Raw genomic sequence first — 18635 nt, 5'->3', positions numbered from 1 at the left:
ATTAGTATTGGTTAACATCATAAAAAACACACTCATTCATACCACCAACCACCTTGATCAAATGAATTCCTAACGACTCCTTTTCAACTATGTTTAATCTTATTATTCTGATATATATAGTACGGTCAAAATTAAATGAAAAAGGATCTAATATAAACATCTTTAGTTCTTTTTGCAAAATCTCTTCACATAATTGAGATTTCATAATAGCTTTTCCCTTATTAGTCATCCGAATTGGAGTATAAAATTCTTACTGAACAAGCAAATTTTTTTTATATAAAATAGGTGCTGGAAGAGAACCATAGGTATTAAAGAGGGATATGAAGGAATAGGGATGGCGCAAGGATGGGCAGTGCCCGGGCGCCCAGCTATTTAGATTTTTGTGAATTAAATAGGCGCAGTAGGCTTCATATAAATTAGGCCCGAAATATTATTTTTTTTAATATAAATATCTCATTCCATTTTAATTAAATCCTCACCCAGTCACTTCACTCTCTCAATTGTGGATGCATGGCCGGGTAAAAGAATAAAGGAAAGGAGGGAGGAGAGGGAGAGATAGAGGAAAGAGAAAGCTGCTTGAGTTATCGTGATAGGCAATTCTAAACCTAATTTTATTTTCAATTATTTTAATTTATTAAATTTTATCTCTCCTACAAATAATTAAATTACAATATCTCTCGATTTAATGATATTATTTAAACTGTCATTATTATTTCATTAATAGCAAGTCAAAGACTAGAGGCAACCGAGGTGCAATCTTAAAAGAACATTTATGTCAATATTTAGGTAAATAAAATGTAAGAATTATCCCTTTTCTTATTATTGTTTTCTTTGATTAAAAGTTACATTGAAGCCAGGTAGTGTGACTCCAAACTCTGTTGATGATAATGGTCAGGATGATGTTGTGGATTTAGATTCTAATCCGTTGGGGCCGGATGTTATTTGCGATGCTTTGGCTATTAAGGGTGTTGAGGTTTCCAATGGGGTTGTTCATGAAGGGACTGTGGTCAGGGATGCAATTAGTCCTTTAGTTAACTTGGCTTTATCGACAACATTCGTTGATACTCCTATTTCGATTATGTTCAATGCGGAGTTGAAAGCCCATATGGCTTTGTCAATGAGTAACTCATGTTTGGATCATTCTAATTGGTTGAATGTGTCTGACGTCGATATCGATGAGAATGCAAATGATTTTTAAGATCCTCAATATATGTATAATTTCATGGTGGGCCGATTAGCTAATCATGTTGTTTCAAGTGGTGCTGGAAAAAAAGATCTAAAAGTAAATCTAAGAAAAATAGTGATTCCTACTGTGCTTGGTTTGGCTTTTCTTTTGGTTTCAGGACTATGATGATGCAATTCTGCTTAACCCCGGGTTGGCCTTGAGTTGACAACCCTGGTAATTAGTGTGGTTTTCTCAATGCTTTCTGTGGTATTACTTATTCCCTTTTCAAAACTTCGACTGGTTGCTTTGTGGCTTACTGCTGCCAATGGATGGTCATTTCTTCGCTACTCAGGGGGTGCAGGATTGTCATACTGAGTCCTTTTGGGTATAGCATCCGTTGCTTTCTTGTGGCCTTTTATGCGTCATGATTTTGTCATCGCTGTTAGTCATTTCGAGTCATTGGTCTCTTATGTTGTAAGTGTGTATTTTTGGCTTTGTGTGGGTTGTTGTACTCTTCCTTTTTTTGAATAAAATTTGGGCTAGTCCCTTTCTCAAAAATAAAAAATAATAATAATAAAAGTTACATTGAAAAGCTTTGCCAATGATATGATTATAGAAAAATAAAATTACACATATTGGGTATTGGTTGAGCTGCACAATGATGAAAGTACTAGTGAACCATGTCAATAATTTTGTAATTGTAAGTTATGTTGAGTTTGATGATACTTCCAAATAAATAGATGTTAACCTTGAACATATTCAAATTCAAGATGCACCTCTTCTTTTTAACTTATTAAGCAAAGAAAACCCTTATCCTTCTTCTTCATGTACTTTTATTACATTAAGAAGATAAAAATAATTTATTAAATTAATCTTTTTAGTGTAAGGATTGCTTTTCTTGGTTTTACAATGAAATTTAAGATTTATTTTCTAATATAAAAAGACAAAAATTAGATATTTAATCTGATATAGCGTTGATTAAATAATATCCAAGAAGGATAATATTAGAAACAAAAAATTAGGTAATTATTGAAGTAAAGAAACTAGAAGGTCATTATATCATAAACCATTAAATTAAAGGTACTTTTAGACTGTGAATCTTCTAAGATAAGAATTATTCATGTATTCTCCATATTGTAAATTCCTAGCCTGCATGTCGGCCACCCCTTGAATATATTAGGAAGTTTTTTTTTTTCAATCTCAAACTGGTTGGGGATTTTTCTATTACTCTTATGAATCTTAGGAATGTGTTGATTAAATTGTTTAACGACTTGGATTACTGTCGTGTTTTCTCCCATCGATCGTATTTTGTGAGTAATTGCTACATGAAATTTACCAAATGGTCGCCTCTCTTTGATGTTAATGTGGAATCCACTATTATTCCAATATGGGTTTCATTCCCTAATCTTTGTCCGCACTTATTTTCACCTCACATTCTACATGGGTTGGGTTCTTTATTTGTTAAATCGCTAAATATTGATAATGCTACCTTTGTTGGGTCGAGACTCTCTATTGCCAATGTGTTGGTTGAGCTTGATCTCTCCAAGCATTATCCTTAACGTGTTTGGCTTTGTCATGATAATCTTGGATACATTCAACGGGTTGAAATGGAGAGTTTCGATTCCATTTGTGATTACTATAAATCCCTTGGACATTCTAGTTTGGATTGTCACAAACTAAACCAACCCTTAGATGTCTCTCGTGGTGGCCATGTGTGACTGTTAATTATGTACTACCATGTGTTAATGGTGATGTGGATGTTTCTAAACCTTCTGGCTTGTTGGTTGATGTGGATGCTTTGTCTCATGGTTTGTTAAATGTTGGGTCCTTGGGGTCTTGTGATGTAAAAACGGTCTCCTTTGGATTCTACGGTTACGGATCTATCTCCTATTGCAAATGTGGAAATGTCATTTGTTGAGGTTCGTATTTCTAATATTTCTAGTGATGCTTTGAAAGCCCAATTGGGGTTGAATTTGAAGGGCACTTGTGTTAATAATTCTGATTGGCTTCATGACTCTTATTCCTCACCTTGTGGTGTTAGGGAGGAATTGGATGGGCCTAAGGAGGATTTCTGTGAGATGTTTAATTTGCGGGTAAACTGTATAGTTCAAAAAGCCTTTTCTATTGGCGATGCAAACATCGTAGGCGGAAAAGGAAGTAATTTTGATAGATTTTCTTCTTGTTTGCTGCTTTTTGGCCATTCTCTTCTTTGTTTTTTTTTTTTTTTTTTTTTTTTTTTTTTTTTTTTTTTTTTTTTTTCCTTCTTCTTGTTGGTGTGCTCTGTTGGTTGGGGGAGCTTTGTGTGTTTGTTTGGATTTTAGTTAGATGTTGGGTTGGGGTGGGCTAGCATTGCAGTTGTGTTGTGGGCTTTGTGGGTTGGTGACTCGGTTATGGTGGTTTTTCGATTATGCTATTGGATTGGGTTTCATTGGGGAAGTTTGTTGCCATTTTTTTTTTTCTTTCCTTCTTTATTCAATCATTTGTTTCCACCTAATCTATGCCTTCAAGAATATTGTTCTTATGGTTATAATCTGCAACCGAAATTCTTTTTGCCATAGTCGACACATAAATGAGAGGCTAATGTTGAATAAATATTGACATCTTATCATAGGCAAGAGCATGATTTATTATTATTTTTATAATAGGAATTGATAGCATGGATTTTCATCACTTCCAACTTCAAACTAAATTAATACTTATTCAGCTCTATAATTATATAAATATAAGATAATTAGATGTTTAAGACTAATGTTTCTAGGAGCCGTCAATCATTTGGTCAATTTCCCTTTAAAAGTCAAAACTAACTAAATTAAACTATTTTGTTTGATTAAATTTTCCCATCGTTATTTCAAACAGGATATAATTTGACGAAATATTTGCATGCTAAAAATAATTAAATGCAAAATAAAATTTCAAAAACCAATATATTTATCCAAATAGCATTATTAAGCATCAAAGACAATTTGCCAAAATAAATTAGATGGCCATGGGTCCATGGCTCCCATCCACCTTTCGAGCTCCCGCGGATCGCGACCTGGTGATGATGCTTGTAAGCCACTTGTACGGGATTCTGGGCTTGTTGAGGTGAGGAAGATTGCTGCGGCGTTGGCCAAGATGGGAATATTTGAGCTTTGACGCGAGGGCCTGCGGTGTTTCTCCGGCCTTCCGTCCTTTATTTGATTAGAGGAAATTCAGAATGGCATCACCATCTTCAAATGGGGTTGTCCTATCTTAGTGTTTTCTTCCCCAGGTTAAAGATCATATCCCTAATTTGTTGTTTATGCTATTTTTTTTTGTTCTGTAGCCTGACTATAGGGATAAGTTGTTTGTTTTTGCAAAAGAAATGCATTTGTGAAGATGCAGGTCGCATTCAATTTGCAGTAAATTGTGAAGAAATGAAGGATAAAATTTTAGAAGGAACTGTTTAGGTAGGAATGATCAATCAAAATAATTCACGCTTCGAGATTCAAAGAGATGATGCGATGGTATTTGACCATTCTACAACTCTAAGGAAATCTTTATAGGATTCTTATGCAAACGAACTATGAAGTTAATTACTTTATTTTGGGGCATTTTCCAAAAATATATATATATATATATATATTTTGGAGCCGTTTATTTTCATATTTCGGCTAGTTTATTTGCATATATTTTTTAAGTAATGAATTTGCAAATGATATTTTAGTCTTACTTTATTGATATCAGTATTGTCGGTAAAGTCAATTTGAAAAGCTTACAAACCTTCACTTATCCTCTATCATAGCTTTGATAGAATTTTGAAGGGAAGAAAGTAGGCTAGTATTGCATGTACATGTAATTTGGAGGAATTTAAAAAATCTTATAACTTGTCTTCTCATTCCTATTCATGGGTATGGAATCCATTGGAACTTTCTAGGAATTACACTAAATTGTTGGGAAGTAAACCCAGAACAAGACGAACAAGAAAAAAAGAAGCATCGGAGAAGAACACAAAGATTTAACGTGGATAAACTAAAATATCGAAAAAAACTACAAAGCCACACCTCACAAAAGAAATCATCTATGAAGAATGAGAGAAATTATACAGATCTTCACATTCATAGTCTTTTATTCACTTCACACTCATGGTCATCATTTCCAAAACTAACTCAACCGATCCGCAGTTTCTCAATGCTGACTCCTTTGTCTCAAAACACGTCTATAACATCATGGCGCTGAACTTACAGAGCAGTGGCGCTAAGTTCACAGTGTTGTGAGCCTGTGACGCTGGAACTACAGCATTACGAAATTGTGTTCTGTCAAAGAGGGGGTCCACAGCAGCGCGACGCTGTACATATAAGAAATTCTTTCAGCATGCTACCTCCCTGCAACCCCCAGCGAGCTTTTGGTCGAGCTCGATCGACGGAAGTGAGATATGACTCAATAATATAACATGATTGATCGACACAATCATATTTCACGAAGAATTAACATAAATGTCCCATGTAACACCTTTTTCAAAAAAGTCTTATTGCTAATCTGAAATTTAACTTTTCAAATTGAAACGTCCATTTGACTCTAATATTTTCTGTGCATGCATCTACATAATCACATTCATGTATTGATTTCTTATGGTATTCATAAGACACTTACAAGTCCATGTAGCAAGTAGAATTTCACTTTACAACAAGTAAATGTATATTACAACACTGATAGGAAATATTTGAGTTCGCAAGTAACCCTAAGGGGGAATGCTTGAGTTCGCACTCAAACCTATCAATAATTGGTGAAAACAAACGATGCAGGAATTTCAGTAGATTGGAGAGAAAACACGATGAAAACTTCTTCTATTCAATCCGCGAACAAGAAAAATAATACAAGATACAAGTTTCTTCAATTCGAGAGGAAGAAACAACTCTCCAAATCACTAGCAAATCCTAGAACCCAAAAGAACAAACCCAAGATCTTAAATCTTCTCCAAATTCAAAATGCAAAATAAACCCTAACCAAAAAGACTACTTAAAGTCAAATGACTCCTACAAAAAGACGAAAAAGCCCTTAATTCAAACTTTCCCTCCTAAACAACAATTACATTAAGCAATTGGACCCACTAGGGTATCTGTCCCCCTCCCCTTGGTTCCGCCCCCCACCTGGCCTGGGCCGCCTGCTGTAACAGAGAACCGATGCAGGTTGGACCGGTTCAGCCTGTCCCTCCTGGGTCGGCCTAACATTACTCCCCTCCCAAAGACTCACCTTATCCTCAAGGTGAAAATAAGAAAATTGGAGCCTCACTCTCTCATATGGCTCCTAAGTGGCATCGAAATCAAGAAGGTCCCTCCATCTGATAAGTGCTTCTTTGTTTCCCTTTTTATCGGATCTGACTCCCCCCCAACTCCAGTGATTCTAAGATCACTTCCAAGTCATCTATCAGTGTAGTTGGAAACTTTGCACAAACTGAATTCTCCCCTAAAGCTCTTCTTAATTGTGATACGTGGAAAACTGGGTGTATGGTGGCGGATATGGGTAACTTCAAACGATACGCAACTGCTCTGATCTTGTCCAAAATCCCATAGGGGCCAAAGTACCTCGGAGCAAATTTCTCGTTTCTCCTATTGGTAACTGATCTCTACCTGTAGGGCCTTAGTTTCAAGAATATTTTTTCCCCAACTTTATATTGTATGTCCCTCCTATATATATATGTCTGTTTTTTCATGATTTGTTGTGCCATTGACAGATGTTTCTTCAATTACTCTAATACCTTATCCCTTTCCTCTAAGTACTGCTCAATTGAATAAACTGGCGTGCTCCCCCTCCCAAACTGCATTAAGTGTGGGGGGTCTCTTCCATATAGTATTTTAAAAGGAGTCATCTGAGATGTAGAATGGTACGAGGTATTGTACCAATACTCGACCTGTGCTAACCATTTATCCCACATCCGTGGCTTTTAAAAAACAAAACACCTCAAATAAGTCTTCAAGCTTCGGTTCACCTCCTCTATTTGACCGTCTATATGCAGATGATAGGCGATGCTTCTCTTAAGAACAGTGCCATGCAACCTGAACAACTCCCTCCAAAACTGATTGAGGAAAACTTTTGTCTCAATCAGACACAATTGATTCAGGAATCCCATGCAGTCGAACCACTTCCCTGATGAATGTTGCCGCCACTGTTACTGCGGTGTAGGGATGTCATAAAAGGATGGGATGTCCATACTTACTAAGTCTTTCAACCACCACCATGATGACGGTGAATCCTTCTCATCGTGGTAGGTCGTCTATGAAATCCATGTAGACTTCCTCTCATACTCTGTTTGGTAGTGCAAAGGGTTGTAGTAATCCTCTTGGAGCCATTGTCATATATTTGTTTTTCTGGCACACTTCACACCTCGCCACCATCTCCTCAACATCTTTATGCATCCCCTTTCAGTAAAGCTCAGATGCTAGTCTCCTGTAAGTCTTTTGTACCCCGAAATAGCCTCCAATTGCACTATCATGGAACTCCTGTAATAAGCTGGGGATATTGGTGGAGGTTTGTGGCATGACAAACCTTCCTTGATGTAAGAGTCTCCCCCCTTCAAGTGAGTACCTCGAATAGCTACTCGTATTCTTCATCAAATCCTCCCTAATTTTTTTCAACTCCTCATCTTGCATGCTCTCCTCCTTGATAGCCCTCAAATCTACCATCAGTGACACTGAAGTTGCCATCTCCTAGAGTTTCCTAACACATCTTGATAAGGCATCTGCCGTCTTATTTTTCAATCTTGGTCTATAGTGGATCTCAAAATCATAGTCTAGCAGTTTGGACAATCACCTCTGATGCTCTTCTATCATCATCCTCTGCTCCAATAAGTATTTCAAACTTTTCTGATCTGTTCGGACAATGAAATGCATACCCAATAGGTAAGAGCGCCAATTCTGAATAGCCAAAACAATGACCATCATCTCTCTCTCATATACAGACTTTAGTCTCGCCCTGGACAACACAACCCCCGGTATTTAACAATGATCCTCTAATTATGATGAGTTGACTACTTTTTTTGACTAAATAGATCATTATGATAATCCTAGATTACGAAATCATACAATATTGAACAAGTTTGCCATCATTTTCTACTATTCGCTCAAAGCTAATTATGATAAATTATTTGTTCTTTCTCCAATCAAATTTTTGTTATATAAAAAAGCATAATAGAGCCTACGAATTAGCCCTAATTAAAAGTTCTCTCTTAAGATCAAGAGGGTTGATTTACTAGAGGATTTTCACTTATAAGAAACCTCATGTTAAATCATCAAGTCCTCATAAGAGTGTAAGAAGTATGGGTAGTGGTTTATCTAATATTCAACTTTCTATCTTAAAAATAAGCTCAGAATCACCTGAATATATGATATAGATGGGTAAGGATTTTCAAAGCCCCACATAGGGTTGGCAAATTTGGAGTTTTTATTGGTTGTTAACTTATTATGTTACTGTTATTGTACTTTTTGTAGCTAGCGGTTGTTGTTATCTTCTTATTTCTCACTAAGGCTTTACTAGGATTCGATGGCTTCCTATGTGATTGTTATTTTGGAACTACAGCAAAATATGATATCCTTCTTTAAGGATCATTGATACGCCAGGGGGCCCCAAAGCCACGAAGAGGAAGCTATTTAGGAAGATTTCTAATCAAGAGGGAGTTCTTTAGGAAGGTTCCTAATTAAGGGGAGCTATTTAGGAAGGTTCTTAATCGATGGAGAGTTGTTTATAAAGGTTCCTAATTAATGGGAAATTGTTTAGGAAGATTCCTAATCAAAGGGAGAATTATTTAGGAATGTTTCTTAATTATGTTTATGCTATTTATGAAGGGTTTAATTGTTTAGGAAGGTTTTCTAATTATGTTTATGTTGTTTAGAAGGGTTTAATTATTTAGGAATGTTCTAATTGTGCTTATGTTGTTTAGAAATGTTTTAATTGTGTGTATTGTGTGTTATGGCTATTTAAGGGGGAGTTTGGTCTACGTTTTGAAATTTACGTTTTGTTGAAGTTTATTCTAGTGTTTGTTGTGAGTTTCCTAATGGCGTCTAGGATTTATTGGAGAGCTAATCTACCTCTTGAATTGTAAATTATTTGTATCTTTCATTACTATTGAAGATATAATCCAAAAAGTAGTCCTAATATTTGATTCATGTAGTTTTCTTCCTATCTGCTTGCTGTTTTTGCTTCCAAGACGCATCAAATTGCTATCAGAGCGAGGTTTTGGAGAAATGGCAGCAAAGAAGGTGAATGCGTTGGAAGGCAAAGTGGAGCAAATCAAATCCTGGATGAAGGAGAAGTTCTCAACCATCTAAGAGGAAGGTTTTTAGCTATTTAGAATCAAATGGAGAGACGATTTGGAGGGTTGGAGGAGATAATGAGAAAGCTCATGGATATGCAATCCAAAACTTCACTGGCGGTTCCGATTGCTAATCATAACCAAGATTTGACCGAGATTTCGTTGGCAGAATCTAAGAGAAAGGATATCGGATGGGAGGAGTTCAACATGTAGGGAATTTTGTGGTAAAGGTGGTAAGTTGGTCGACCACTATGGGAGACATTTCGGGCAAGGAGGGTGGGCGATCGAAGATGGAAGGGGTCAAGCTGATCCATGGGGATCAGATTATTCAAGGTGGGTGGAAGAAAGGTGGAATTCCCACCCTCGATACACTGGAGAAACATGGAGGGATCATGACAACCACTACACTGGATGAGGAAGAAGTTATTGGGGTGGTGGTGATCCTAGGGTGAGAAAAGTTAAAGATGTGAAAGATTGGGGAGAAGAAGAGTGAGAGTTCAATAAGTGATACACAAGTTTCTTCCGAGGATAAATAAATCGACAAGGTGAAGCAGTCTGATATGAAGCTAAATAAAGCATCATATGCAATAAGGAAGTTGGTCTCCAATGCATATGCTCGTCAGCTTTTAAAGTCTACACCAAGGACCAAGTCTATACGCATCACTTGCGATCCTATGAGGCCTGATTCCTCATGGAATTGGCTGGAGAGGTGGATGGGTCTAACATTAATGGATCGATAGAAGTTCATTTTGAACTAGAATAATGTAGAGAAATATGTGAAGAATGACCTAGCTGCTTATGATGTTCATGTTGGGTTGCATGTTATTTCTCAACAAGCATCACCTGATTCCGAATTAGTTGGTAATTCTCTAGAAGTGTCAGAGGTCGAAGGGAATCTGATAACTAAGAGCTTTAGGACAAAACTTTTGGTTCTTGCATGTGTTTTAAATCAAGTCCCTACTATTCAAGATAATGAACTGCAGTCTCATTTTCAAGAGACTGTCTATGGAGAATGATAAAGACTGGTCTAAAATAGAAGCTAAAATAGTTTCAGATGGCAGTTTACATTTGAAACTTGATGGTAACCCAAGTAAACTTGATTATAATGAAGAGAACTTTAACAATGGTGCCAAAAATGAACTCAGTGATGTTGAAGAAAATGGAGGGAAGGTTGTTAGTGGATCTAGGAAGTCAAAGAATCCTACTTTTGCTATTGTACAAACAAAATTTGAAGAGCTCGGTTCTGCTCCTGATTCTAATAGATTTATTGACTATGCCTCAACTGATGTTGTTAATGTATCAAAATCATCTTATTCTCAAATGGTCTTCATATCCAAAGAAGTTAATAAGAGAAAAGCGGTTTACTCCAAGGTGGATAAGGACGTTAACCTGAATAAGAAACTATCCTGCCATTGTCCAAAAGACCAAGGTACTGCTTCTGCATATGCAACTGAGATTTATGTTTCGTCACTTGACAAACCAGAAGATTCTCTTTCTGAAATTGCTCCAGAACTCAGAATTTCAAATGTACTAAACCATGGTGTGGTAACTGTTGGCAATGGCTCATTGAAATTTGACGAAACCAAAATTGAAACAAATAACTATTTATCAAATTTGATTGCAGTTTTGCCACAAAAGAAGGAAGAGAGCAGCAAAAACGTGGCCATCTCAGTTTCTTCTATTGAAGAAGTGCAAGGGGAGGATAAAGATACATATGTTGATAATCATCGCCATATAGGTCTCCCAAAAGCCATACAATTGTTAAAGATTCTCCTGCAACGCCATCCAGTCAGGTATCTCTGCATGTAAGAACTAACAAGTCAGAGGATAATATCCCTGCAAGGAAGAAGAAGTCAGGCAAATTCACTAAGCAGAAATCTACATTAGCTGACACTTTTTATACTAAAAGACTACATTCTAGTGTGGAAGTTGATATTATGGGAACATCTAGTTTAAACTTTCATTCCTTGCCAAAGGAGTCCTCGACAGCTTCTTCAAAGAATTGCACATTCAAAGAAGGTGATAAGAGTAAAATATGTTGATACGATGCATTTTTCTGGACTACCTTTTCCAGCTTATAGAGGTCCACATTATGACTTTTGTCGTAAAGTAATTATGACATTTGAAGAAAACAGATCATGCAAAATTGGTGTAAAATTTAGCAAACATATAGTTGAAGGTAATAATCTTGGTAGTCTATGTGAAAAGGATCACGGGTTCTTCTGTACAGCTCACTTGCTTTGTTTGGACTGTATTGGTACAGACGATTCTGAAAGGACTGCTATCAATGAGTTAATAGACCTTGTGTAATGTTTCACGAACCTAATAAACCTTGATTATAAATGAGTGAAATGTTTCACAAACCCATCGAAATCCATGCTTGTGTGGTAGCTGTGCCTTATTTTTTATTGTGATACTATAAACAAGAAACATAACCTAGTATGCCATATAAGCATGACCGTTGATTGCAACAAAAGAAAAACTTGAGTGTGTAAAATATTTGCTCGTACTGCAAGGCATCAGCCATCCTAGCAAGTACAGCATGATATTTCTTATATCAACACCCAACAGAACGCTGGGGAACCTTATTCTGCAAATTTGCACTTTTACAGAGCTATGAATGCAAGGAACCCAATTCTACATAAATACAGAGCTTTTCTATGTTTGGGTAATTACATATATAACATTTAAATTTTTTATATTTATAAAACTAACACTCAAATATTTCCATTTATAATAATACTAAAACCAGAAAAAATGACCATAAAAAGTAGAAAAATTGATGTAGTTATTATTGCTTGTGTTTTCATAAGAAGTCGAGGTATATATAGGCTTTTACATAGGTCATTCATAAGGAAAATAATCAAATAAATTTTAAACAGGAAATAAAATAAATCAACCCATATGGGTTGGCGGCTGTATGAATCCATGGGAGCTTGAGCGGCAATCTAACAACATCAAGATTTTTATCCCTATGCTTTGAATAACCAAATCTAATTGATTCAAAGGCAAGCTAATTTGGAAAGAGATTAGGGTGTGGGGATCACATCAAAGAATTGATCCCTATAGCAAAAGGTTGAACAAATAGTAAAAGGCAAAGGTGACTGTAAACTGAACTTTCAAAACCCCTCAAGCTAGTATGAATATATCATTGATAGAAAGCTTGCTAACCAAATGTTCAAATTGTGATTTTGAAAATCCTTTGGTGCAAATGTTAACAATTTGGTCTGTTATGACTGTATAGATTATACATATCCATCACTGTCATTCTTCTCTTTGATAAAGTGTTTGTCCACTTCTGCATATTTTGTTTAGTCATTTAGTACAAGGATATTTGCTATCAAACCTGTAGCTTTATTGTTACAATAATTTTTGATAGGTATTGGGGTGGAAAATTATAATCCACGACACTTCTGAATATTCATGTGCAACGGATTGGAATTGTGCTTCAGCACTTCTTCTAGCGACAATATTTTATTTTTTTACTTCTCCAAGTAATCAAGTAAGATTTCCTACGTCTTTGATGTCAAATTCAACATCAAGCTTTTCTTCAAGTTACTAATCCGAATAATATCGAACATAAACAATAAGGATAGCTATTTTACCTTCAATAGGATGCTTGAAGAACAAGGTGTGGTCGGCTTGGCTTGGCTTTGTTGAAAATCATGTCTATTACAATAATGTCAAATCTTTCAAACTATGTTCTAGGAAACTTTTCAAGTTCATACAAAAATTTCCTTAAGATGTAAACTTTCTCCTTTCGTTGCCTTCAAATCCAGGATAAAATTTCATGTATAATTCTTCTTGCAAGTCTCCACTAAGAGATACATTCTTAACGTAGAATTGATGAAATAGACAATTCAAGTTTATTGCAAGAGCTAGAAGTATTATGATATAGTTAATTTTGGCAACATGAGCAAAGGTCTTTTGATAGTCTATACTTTGTGTCTGAGTGAAACTTTTAATTATACGTCTTGCTTCGTATCTTTCTACACTTCTATTTGCTTTGTATTTTACTTTGAATATATATTTGCATCCAATTGTATATTTTTCTTTTGATAGATTAACAATACTCCATGTGTTATCCTTTTTCAGAGCATTTATATCTTTTCCAATTTGCTTTATCTAATGTTTTTTGTAGCTCTTGGAATAAACAAGTTAGAGATACTAGACACAAATGATTTATGGCTTTTTTTATAAATTTTCATAAGCTAGGTATTTTTTAATGGTGGTGGTTCCAAGGCTTGGCAAGGTCTGTATGCATGAAATGCATGTTAAAACTCTTAAGGGTGTATTTGATCAACCTAGGTTAATTTGGTCAACTAGGTCAACCAATGGGCTAGGGTTGAGTTCAAACCATTCCAAGGGATGTATTGAGCATATTGGAGTAGATTCCATGCAATGGCAAAGTTCAAATGCATGAGATTTAGTTTTACGGTTTAATGGCTTCATATGGTCAACCTAGGTTGACTTGGTCAACCAAGGTTGATCATAACTTGGGTTTTGGTTTAATGCATTTCAAATGATATTTTGAACATATTTGTAGAAGGTTGCATGACCAAATTTGATTGAGCCGTGTTGAGGTTTAAGGAAAATTCAAAATTTCAAAGTTTAAGGGTTTTAGAGTTTTATGGTCAATCATGGTCAATCAAGGTTCAATATTGCTTCAATATATTATATTTAGGTCAATGATGATGCTCAATGGATTTGTGAAGCTTCTAAGGTCAATTTCCATAATATGATATGTGTAGTGACATGAGCTGTAAATATTTGAAGGTTTTACGGCTTATGAAAATGCTTTCAGTTTGTGGAGTTAGAGGTCTTGAAATGCCTTCAAATATATGTAGTTTATCTAGGTATATACATAATCAATATGCAAGTGATAGATCAAGAATCCAAGGTCATTTGGTTGGGTTTTGAAGTAACAAAAAATCCTCTAAAAATAGGTTATTGGCAAAGGGGTTTTGGGCTAGCTTTGAACATTGAATTTTGGAGTTTTTAAGTTTGCAATGGGTTTAAATCATTGGATTGGATTTAGGTTTGATTCATACAATGGCTTGGGAAGATTTAGGGTTTAAAAATGTTCAAATTATTGACAATCATGAAAATTATTGACAATCATGAATGATCATCAATGATTAAACAAATGATTAGCTGATTATCAATGGGGACAATCAACTGATGAATTTAAGATTGATTTTGATTTTGGTTTTGAATTAATCAATGAAGATCAATGATTGATGGAATTTTAGTTTTATAATGATCATATCATTGACAATTATTTGGTGATTATCAAATGACAATTAGGGATGGTTGTGAAATGATGATTTATGTATGTTAATGATCAAGGCACTATGCCAATGCACAGTACATAGTTTGATTTAGAGTTTGAAGTATGGTTCAATGCTTAATGCATGAAGATTGAATTTTTATTTAGATCATTGACCTCATCCAAAAATGAGGTCGACAGAAAAAAGTAGCTAATGATATTAAGAATTTTGCAAAGGATGTGTTTGGAGTATCAAAATAAAAAGCTCCTACTAATAAAAGTAGTTAATAGTAGAGTCAAAATGTGTAAGAAAATATCAAAAAAAAAAAACTTTGTTATAAAATTGGTTTGGATCTAAAAGTTTGGAAAATTGGAAAATTTATTAAAAGGCCCGTAAGGAGTCTAAGAAAGCAATATGCGATGCAAAGAATTTAGCTTTTAATAATTTAAATAATAGATTAGATACTAAGGAGAGCAAAAAATATATGTATAAGTTAGCGAAGCAAAAAAGATAGGAAAAGTAAGGATTTAGTTCAAGTAAAGTGTATTAAGGGTGAAGATAAAAAAGTGTTTTTATTAAAAGAGGATATTCAATAAAGGTGGATGAGATATTTTGATAATTTTTCAATGAAGATTGTGGGAATACAATTGACTTTAGCGATCTTAGCACCCTAAATAAAAAAAGAGATGTTTACTTTTACCGTCGTATTAGTAAAACTGAAGTTAGAGAGGCTTTAAAGAAAATGAAGTGTGGAAAAGCTATTAGACCTTATGATATTCCTATAGTGTGAAAATGCATAGATGATGAAGGGATTTCTTGGCTTACGAAACTTTTTAATATTATTTTGAAGACTAAAAAGATGTTAGATGAGTGGAGTGTATTGATACCTATTTTTAAGAATAAAAATAATGTACAAGAGTGCATGAATGATAGAGGAATTATGTTAACATGTCATACTTTAAAACTATGGGAGAGAGTTATTGATAGGTTACGATGTGATATTGATGTTTCTCAAAATCAATTTGGATTCATGTCAAGTAGGTCTACTACATAAGCTATATATTTATTGAGAGGTTTGATAGAGAGTATGGTGAGAATAAGGCGGACCTATATATGATATTTATTGATTTAGAGAAAGTATATGATAAAGTTTCAAGAGTGCTTTAAAAAGTTTTAGAAAAGAAAAGGGTTAATATATTGAAGTCATTAAAGATATGTATGCAGGAGATGTTACTTGTGTTCAAACACAATGTGATTTTACCAAGCATTTTTCCTATTTTAGTTGGATTACATAAATGATCTACTTTAAGCCCATATCTTTTTGCTCTAGTCATGAATGTTCTTATTAGACATTTACAAGAGGATGTACTATGGTGTATGTTTTTCGTTTGAGTAGATCTAAAATTGATGATGATGATATTCTCCTTGTTGATAAGACTAGAGAGGGAGTTTAAAATAAATTTTAATTATAGAGGTCAACATTAGAAGCTAAAGCATTTTGTTTGAGTGGATCTAAATTGAATATATTGAGTATAATTTTCGTAGTAATAGATCTATTGGGGGGATTGTGACTTTGGGCGATCAAGTCATTAATAAGAGTACACATTTTAGATATCTTGGGTCTATTATTCAAAGTGATGGTGAAATAGATGGGGATATTATTAGAAGAATTCAAGTTGGATTGTTGAAGTGGAGCAATGCATCGTTCTTATTGTGTGATAGAAAAGTACCCCTCAAACTTAAGGAAAAATTCTATAAGATGGTGCTGAGACATGCAATGTTTTATGGCGTAGAATGTTGGCCATTAAAAAACAAGCATAAAAGTAAGTGTTGCATAGATGAGGATGCTTAGGTGGATGAGTGGCTTCACTCCTAGAGATAGAATGTGAAACGAGTATATACATGAAAAGGTTGGAGTAGCTCCAATGGCAGAGATGAGTTTGGAGACGATTGGAGCTACTCCAACCTAAGGAATGAGATTTTAGGAGTTTGAGAGGTTGATTTATTTGCTCTTAATTGAATCGAAACGATTTAGCTTCATATGTTGTGGGAGCATTTTTTCGGTAGTATTAGCTGATTTGCTATTAGGTGATTTGCCATATAGTTTGTAGAATGTTTCTCTTATCTTACAAGATTTTTCACAATAATCATAAAGTGGGTTTTTCTTATCTCCATTGCACTGATTCGAATGTATCCTACTATTGAGTTGTGCTTCAGGATTGGCAATAAGAGTTTTCAACAGGACTAGTAACCCTACTGATTGTTTTCCCAAGCATCAATTATCTACAACTTTCTTCTCTCCATACTTTTGCAAAGACTACGATTGCAGAGAGATTGCAGACTACGATTGGGCTGCACTTAGAAAACAAAGAACAGCAGTCTAGGAATCATTTTCCCCCTCCAATACCTTTAAAAAGTTGAAAAAGAGAATAGAAATGTTGAAAAACTGTTGCAGTTTTTATTGCTTGGGTATTTGTACAAGAAGTGGAGGTATATATAAACTTTTGCATAGATCATTCTGCTCTGTATTAGAGGTAGTTGATTGCAGGTAGTACTGTTATCTATCTTAATCAACTTATTAAACTTCGGAGGTGATTCAGTTCTTGTAAATTGTAATGATTTTTCTTGAAGCAATTCTGATTTTCAAGCATGATCCTGATCATCCAAGTGGGATTGATGGCCATACGGCTAATTGCACTTCAACTTGGTGACTCGAGAGAATCCGAATCCTTCAACTTTCTGGGCTGATGATAAGTGACTTATTACTTCAATAATGAATTTTTTTTTAGATTAAGAGTTGGGTACTTGGGTGATACTCTTGAATTGAAAATTTTTTTGGGCCCTCAGCTCAGGCAAGGCTTCAACTAGATTGTCAAATGGATAGCAAATATTTTTTTGCATGGCATACAACAATCTGAAATAGATGGGGGATATAATAAGCAGAGTTGGATGGTTGAAGTGAAGGAATGCATTGGGATTGTTTTGTGATAGAAAAGTTCCCCTCAAACTTAAAGAGAAAATTCTATAAGATGGTGGTGAGACCTGCAATGTTTTATGGTGCCGAATGTTGGCCATTAAAAGAGAAGCATAATACTAAGTTAAGGGTTGCAAAGATGAGGATGCTAAGATGGATGAGTGGCTTTATCCTTAGATATAGGATACGAAATGAAAATTTACGTGAAAAAGTTGGAGTAGCGCCAGTGGAAGATAAGATCGAAGAGAGTCGCCTTAGATGGTTTGGTCGCATAAAACGATAGCCTTCCAATGACCCGGTTAGGAAAGTAGAGATATTAGATTTGACTTATGTTAAAAAAGATAGAAGTAGACTTAAAAAGATTTAATTATAAAATATTAGAAATGATCTTTCTTTATTAAATTTAAACAAGAGTTTGACTTTTAACAGGGCACAATGGAAAAAAAAAATTCATGTAGCCGACCCCACGTAGTGGTACAAAGGCTTGACGTTGTTGTTGTTGTAGTAGTATACAACAATTTGAAGATTTTCTTTTGGGGCTTCTGGGTTGAACATTGTAGCAGGTACTCTTATATCACGTGAGTATATTTTCAAAGAAGCAAATACCCTTACATTACAAGTGTAGATATTAGAAATGATCTTTCTTTATTAGATTTAAACGAGAATTTGACTTTTAATATGGCACAATAAAAAAAAAGATTCATGTAGCCGACCCCACGTAATGGTACAAAGACTTGACGTTATTGTTGTTGTACTAGTATACAACAATTTGAAGATTTTCTTTTGGGGCTTATGAGTTGAACATTGTAGCAGGTACTCTTATATTACGTGAGTATATTTTCAAAGCAGCAAATACTCTTACATTAAAAGTGTAGATATTCAAAGCATGTCATATAAAAACGTTTTTTGAAGCCTTTTTTAAGATTGGCTTCAGTTTTTCTGTGGCACATCCTGAACCGG

The 18635-nt window shown here is 34.9% G+C and overlaps 1 protein-coding gene across 3 annotated transcripts; it reads left to right on the top strand.

Moving 5' to 3' along the window:
* Window positions 1–4132: 4132 nt before the first annotated feature.
* LOC110101254 lies at window positions 4133–17351 on the top strand. 3 transcript variants are annotated; one of them, XR_003702278.1, is made up of 2 exons: window positions 4133–4415; window positions 16919–17351. XR_003702278.1 is itself a non-coding variant. In XM_028699208.1 (2 exons), the coding sequence occupies exon 2, from the start codon at window positions 10404–10406 to the stop codon at window positions 11238–11240; it is 837 nt and encodes a 278-aa protein (XP_028555041.1). In that variant the 5' UTR covers window positions 4133–4415; window positions 9327–10403; the 3' UTR covers window positions 11241–11777. The 3 variants fall into 3 exon arrangements, 2 of the variants coding, with proteins under 2 accessions (XP_028555041.1, XP_028555040.1); XM_028699208.1 differs by lacking the exon at window positions 16919–17351 and adding an exon at window positions 9327–11777; XM_028699207.1 differs by lacking the exon at window positions 16919–17351 and adding an exon at window positions 9291–11777.
* Window positions 17352–18635: the final 1284 nt, after the last annotated feature.

This window comes from Dendrobium catenatum, unplaced genomic scaffold, assembly GCF_001605985.2.
Source record: "Dendrobium catenatum unplaced genomic scaffold, ASM160598v2 fragScaff_scaffold_1220, whole genome shotgun sequence".
NCBI classification, from domain to species: Eukaryota; Viridiplantae; Streptophyta; class Magnoliopsida; order Asparagales; family Orchidaceae; genus Dendrobium; species Dendrobium catenatum.
This window is presented reverse-complemented; position numbering and strand designations above follow the sequence as displayed.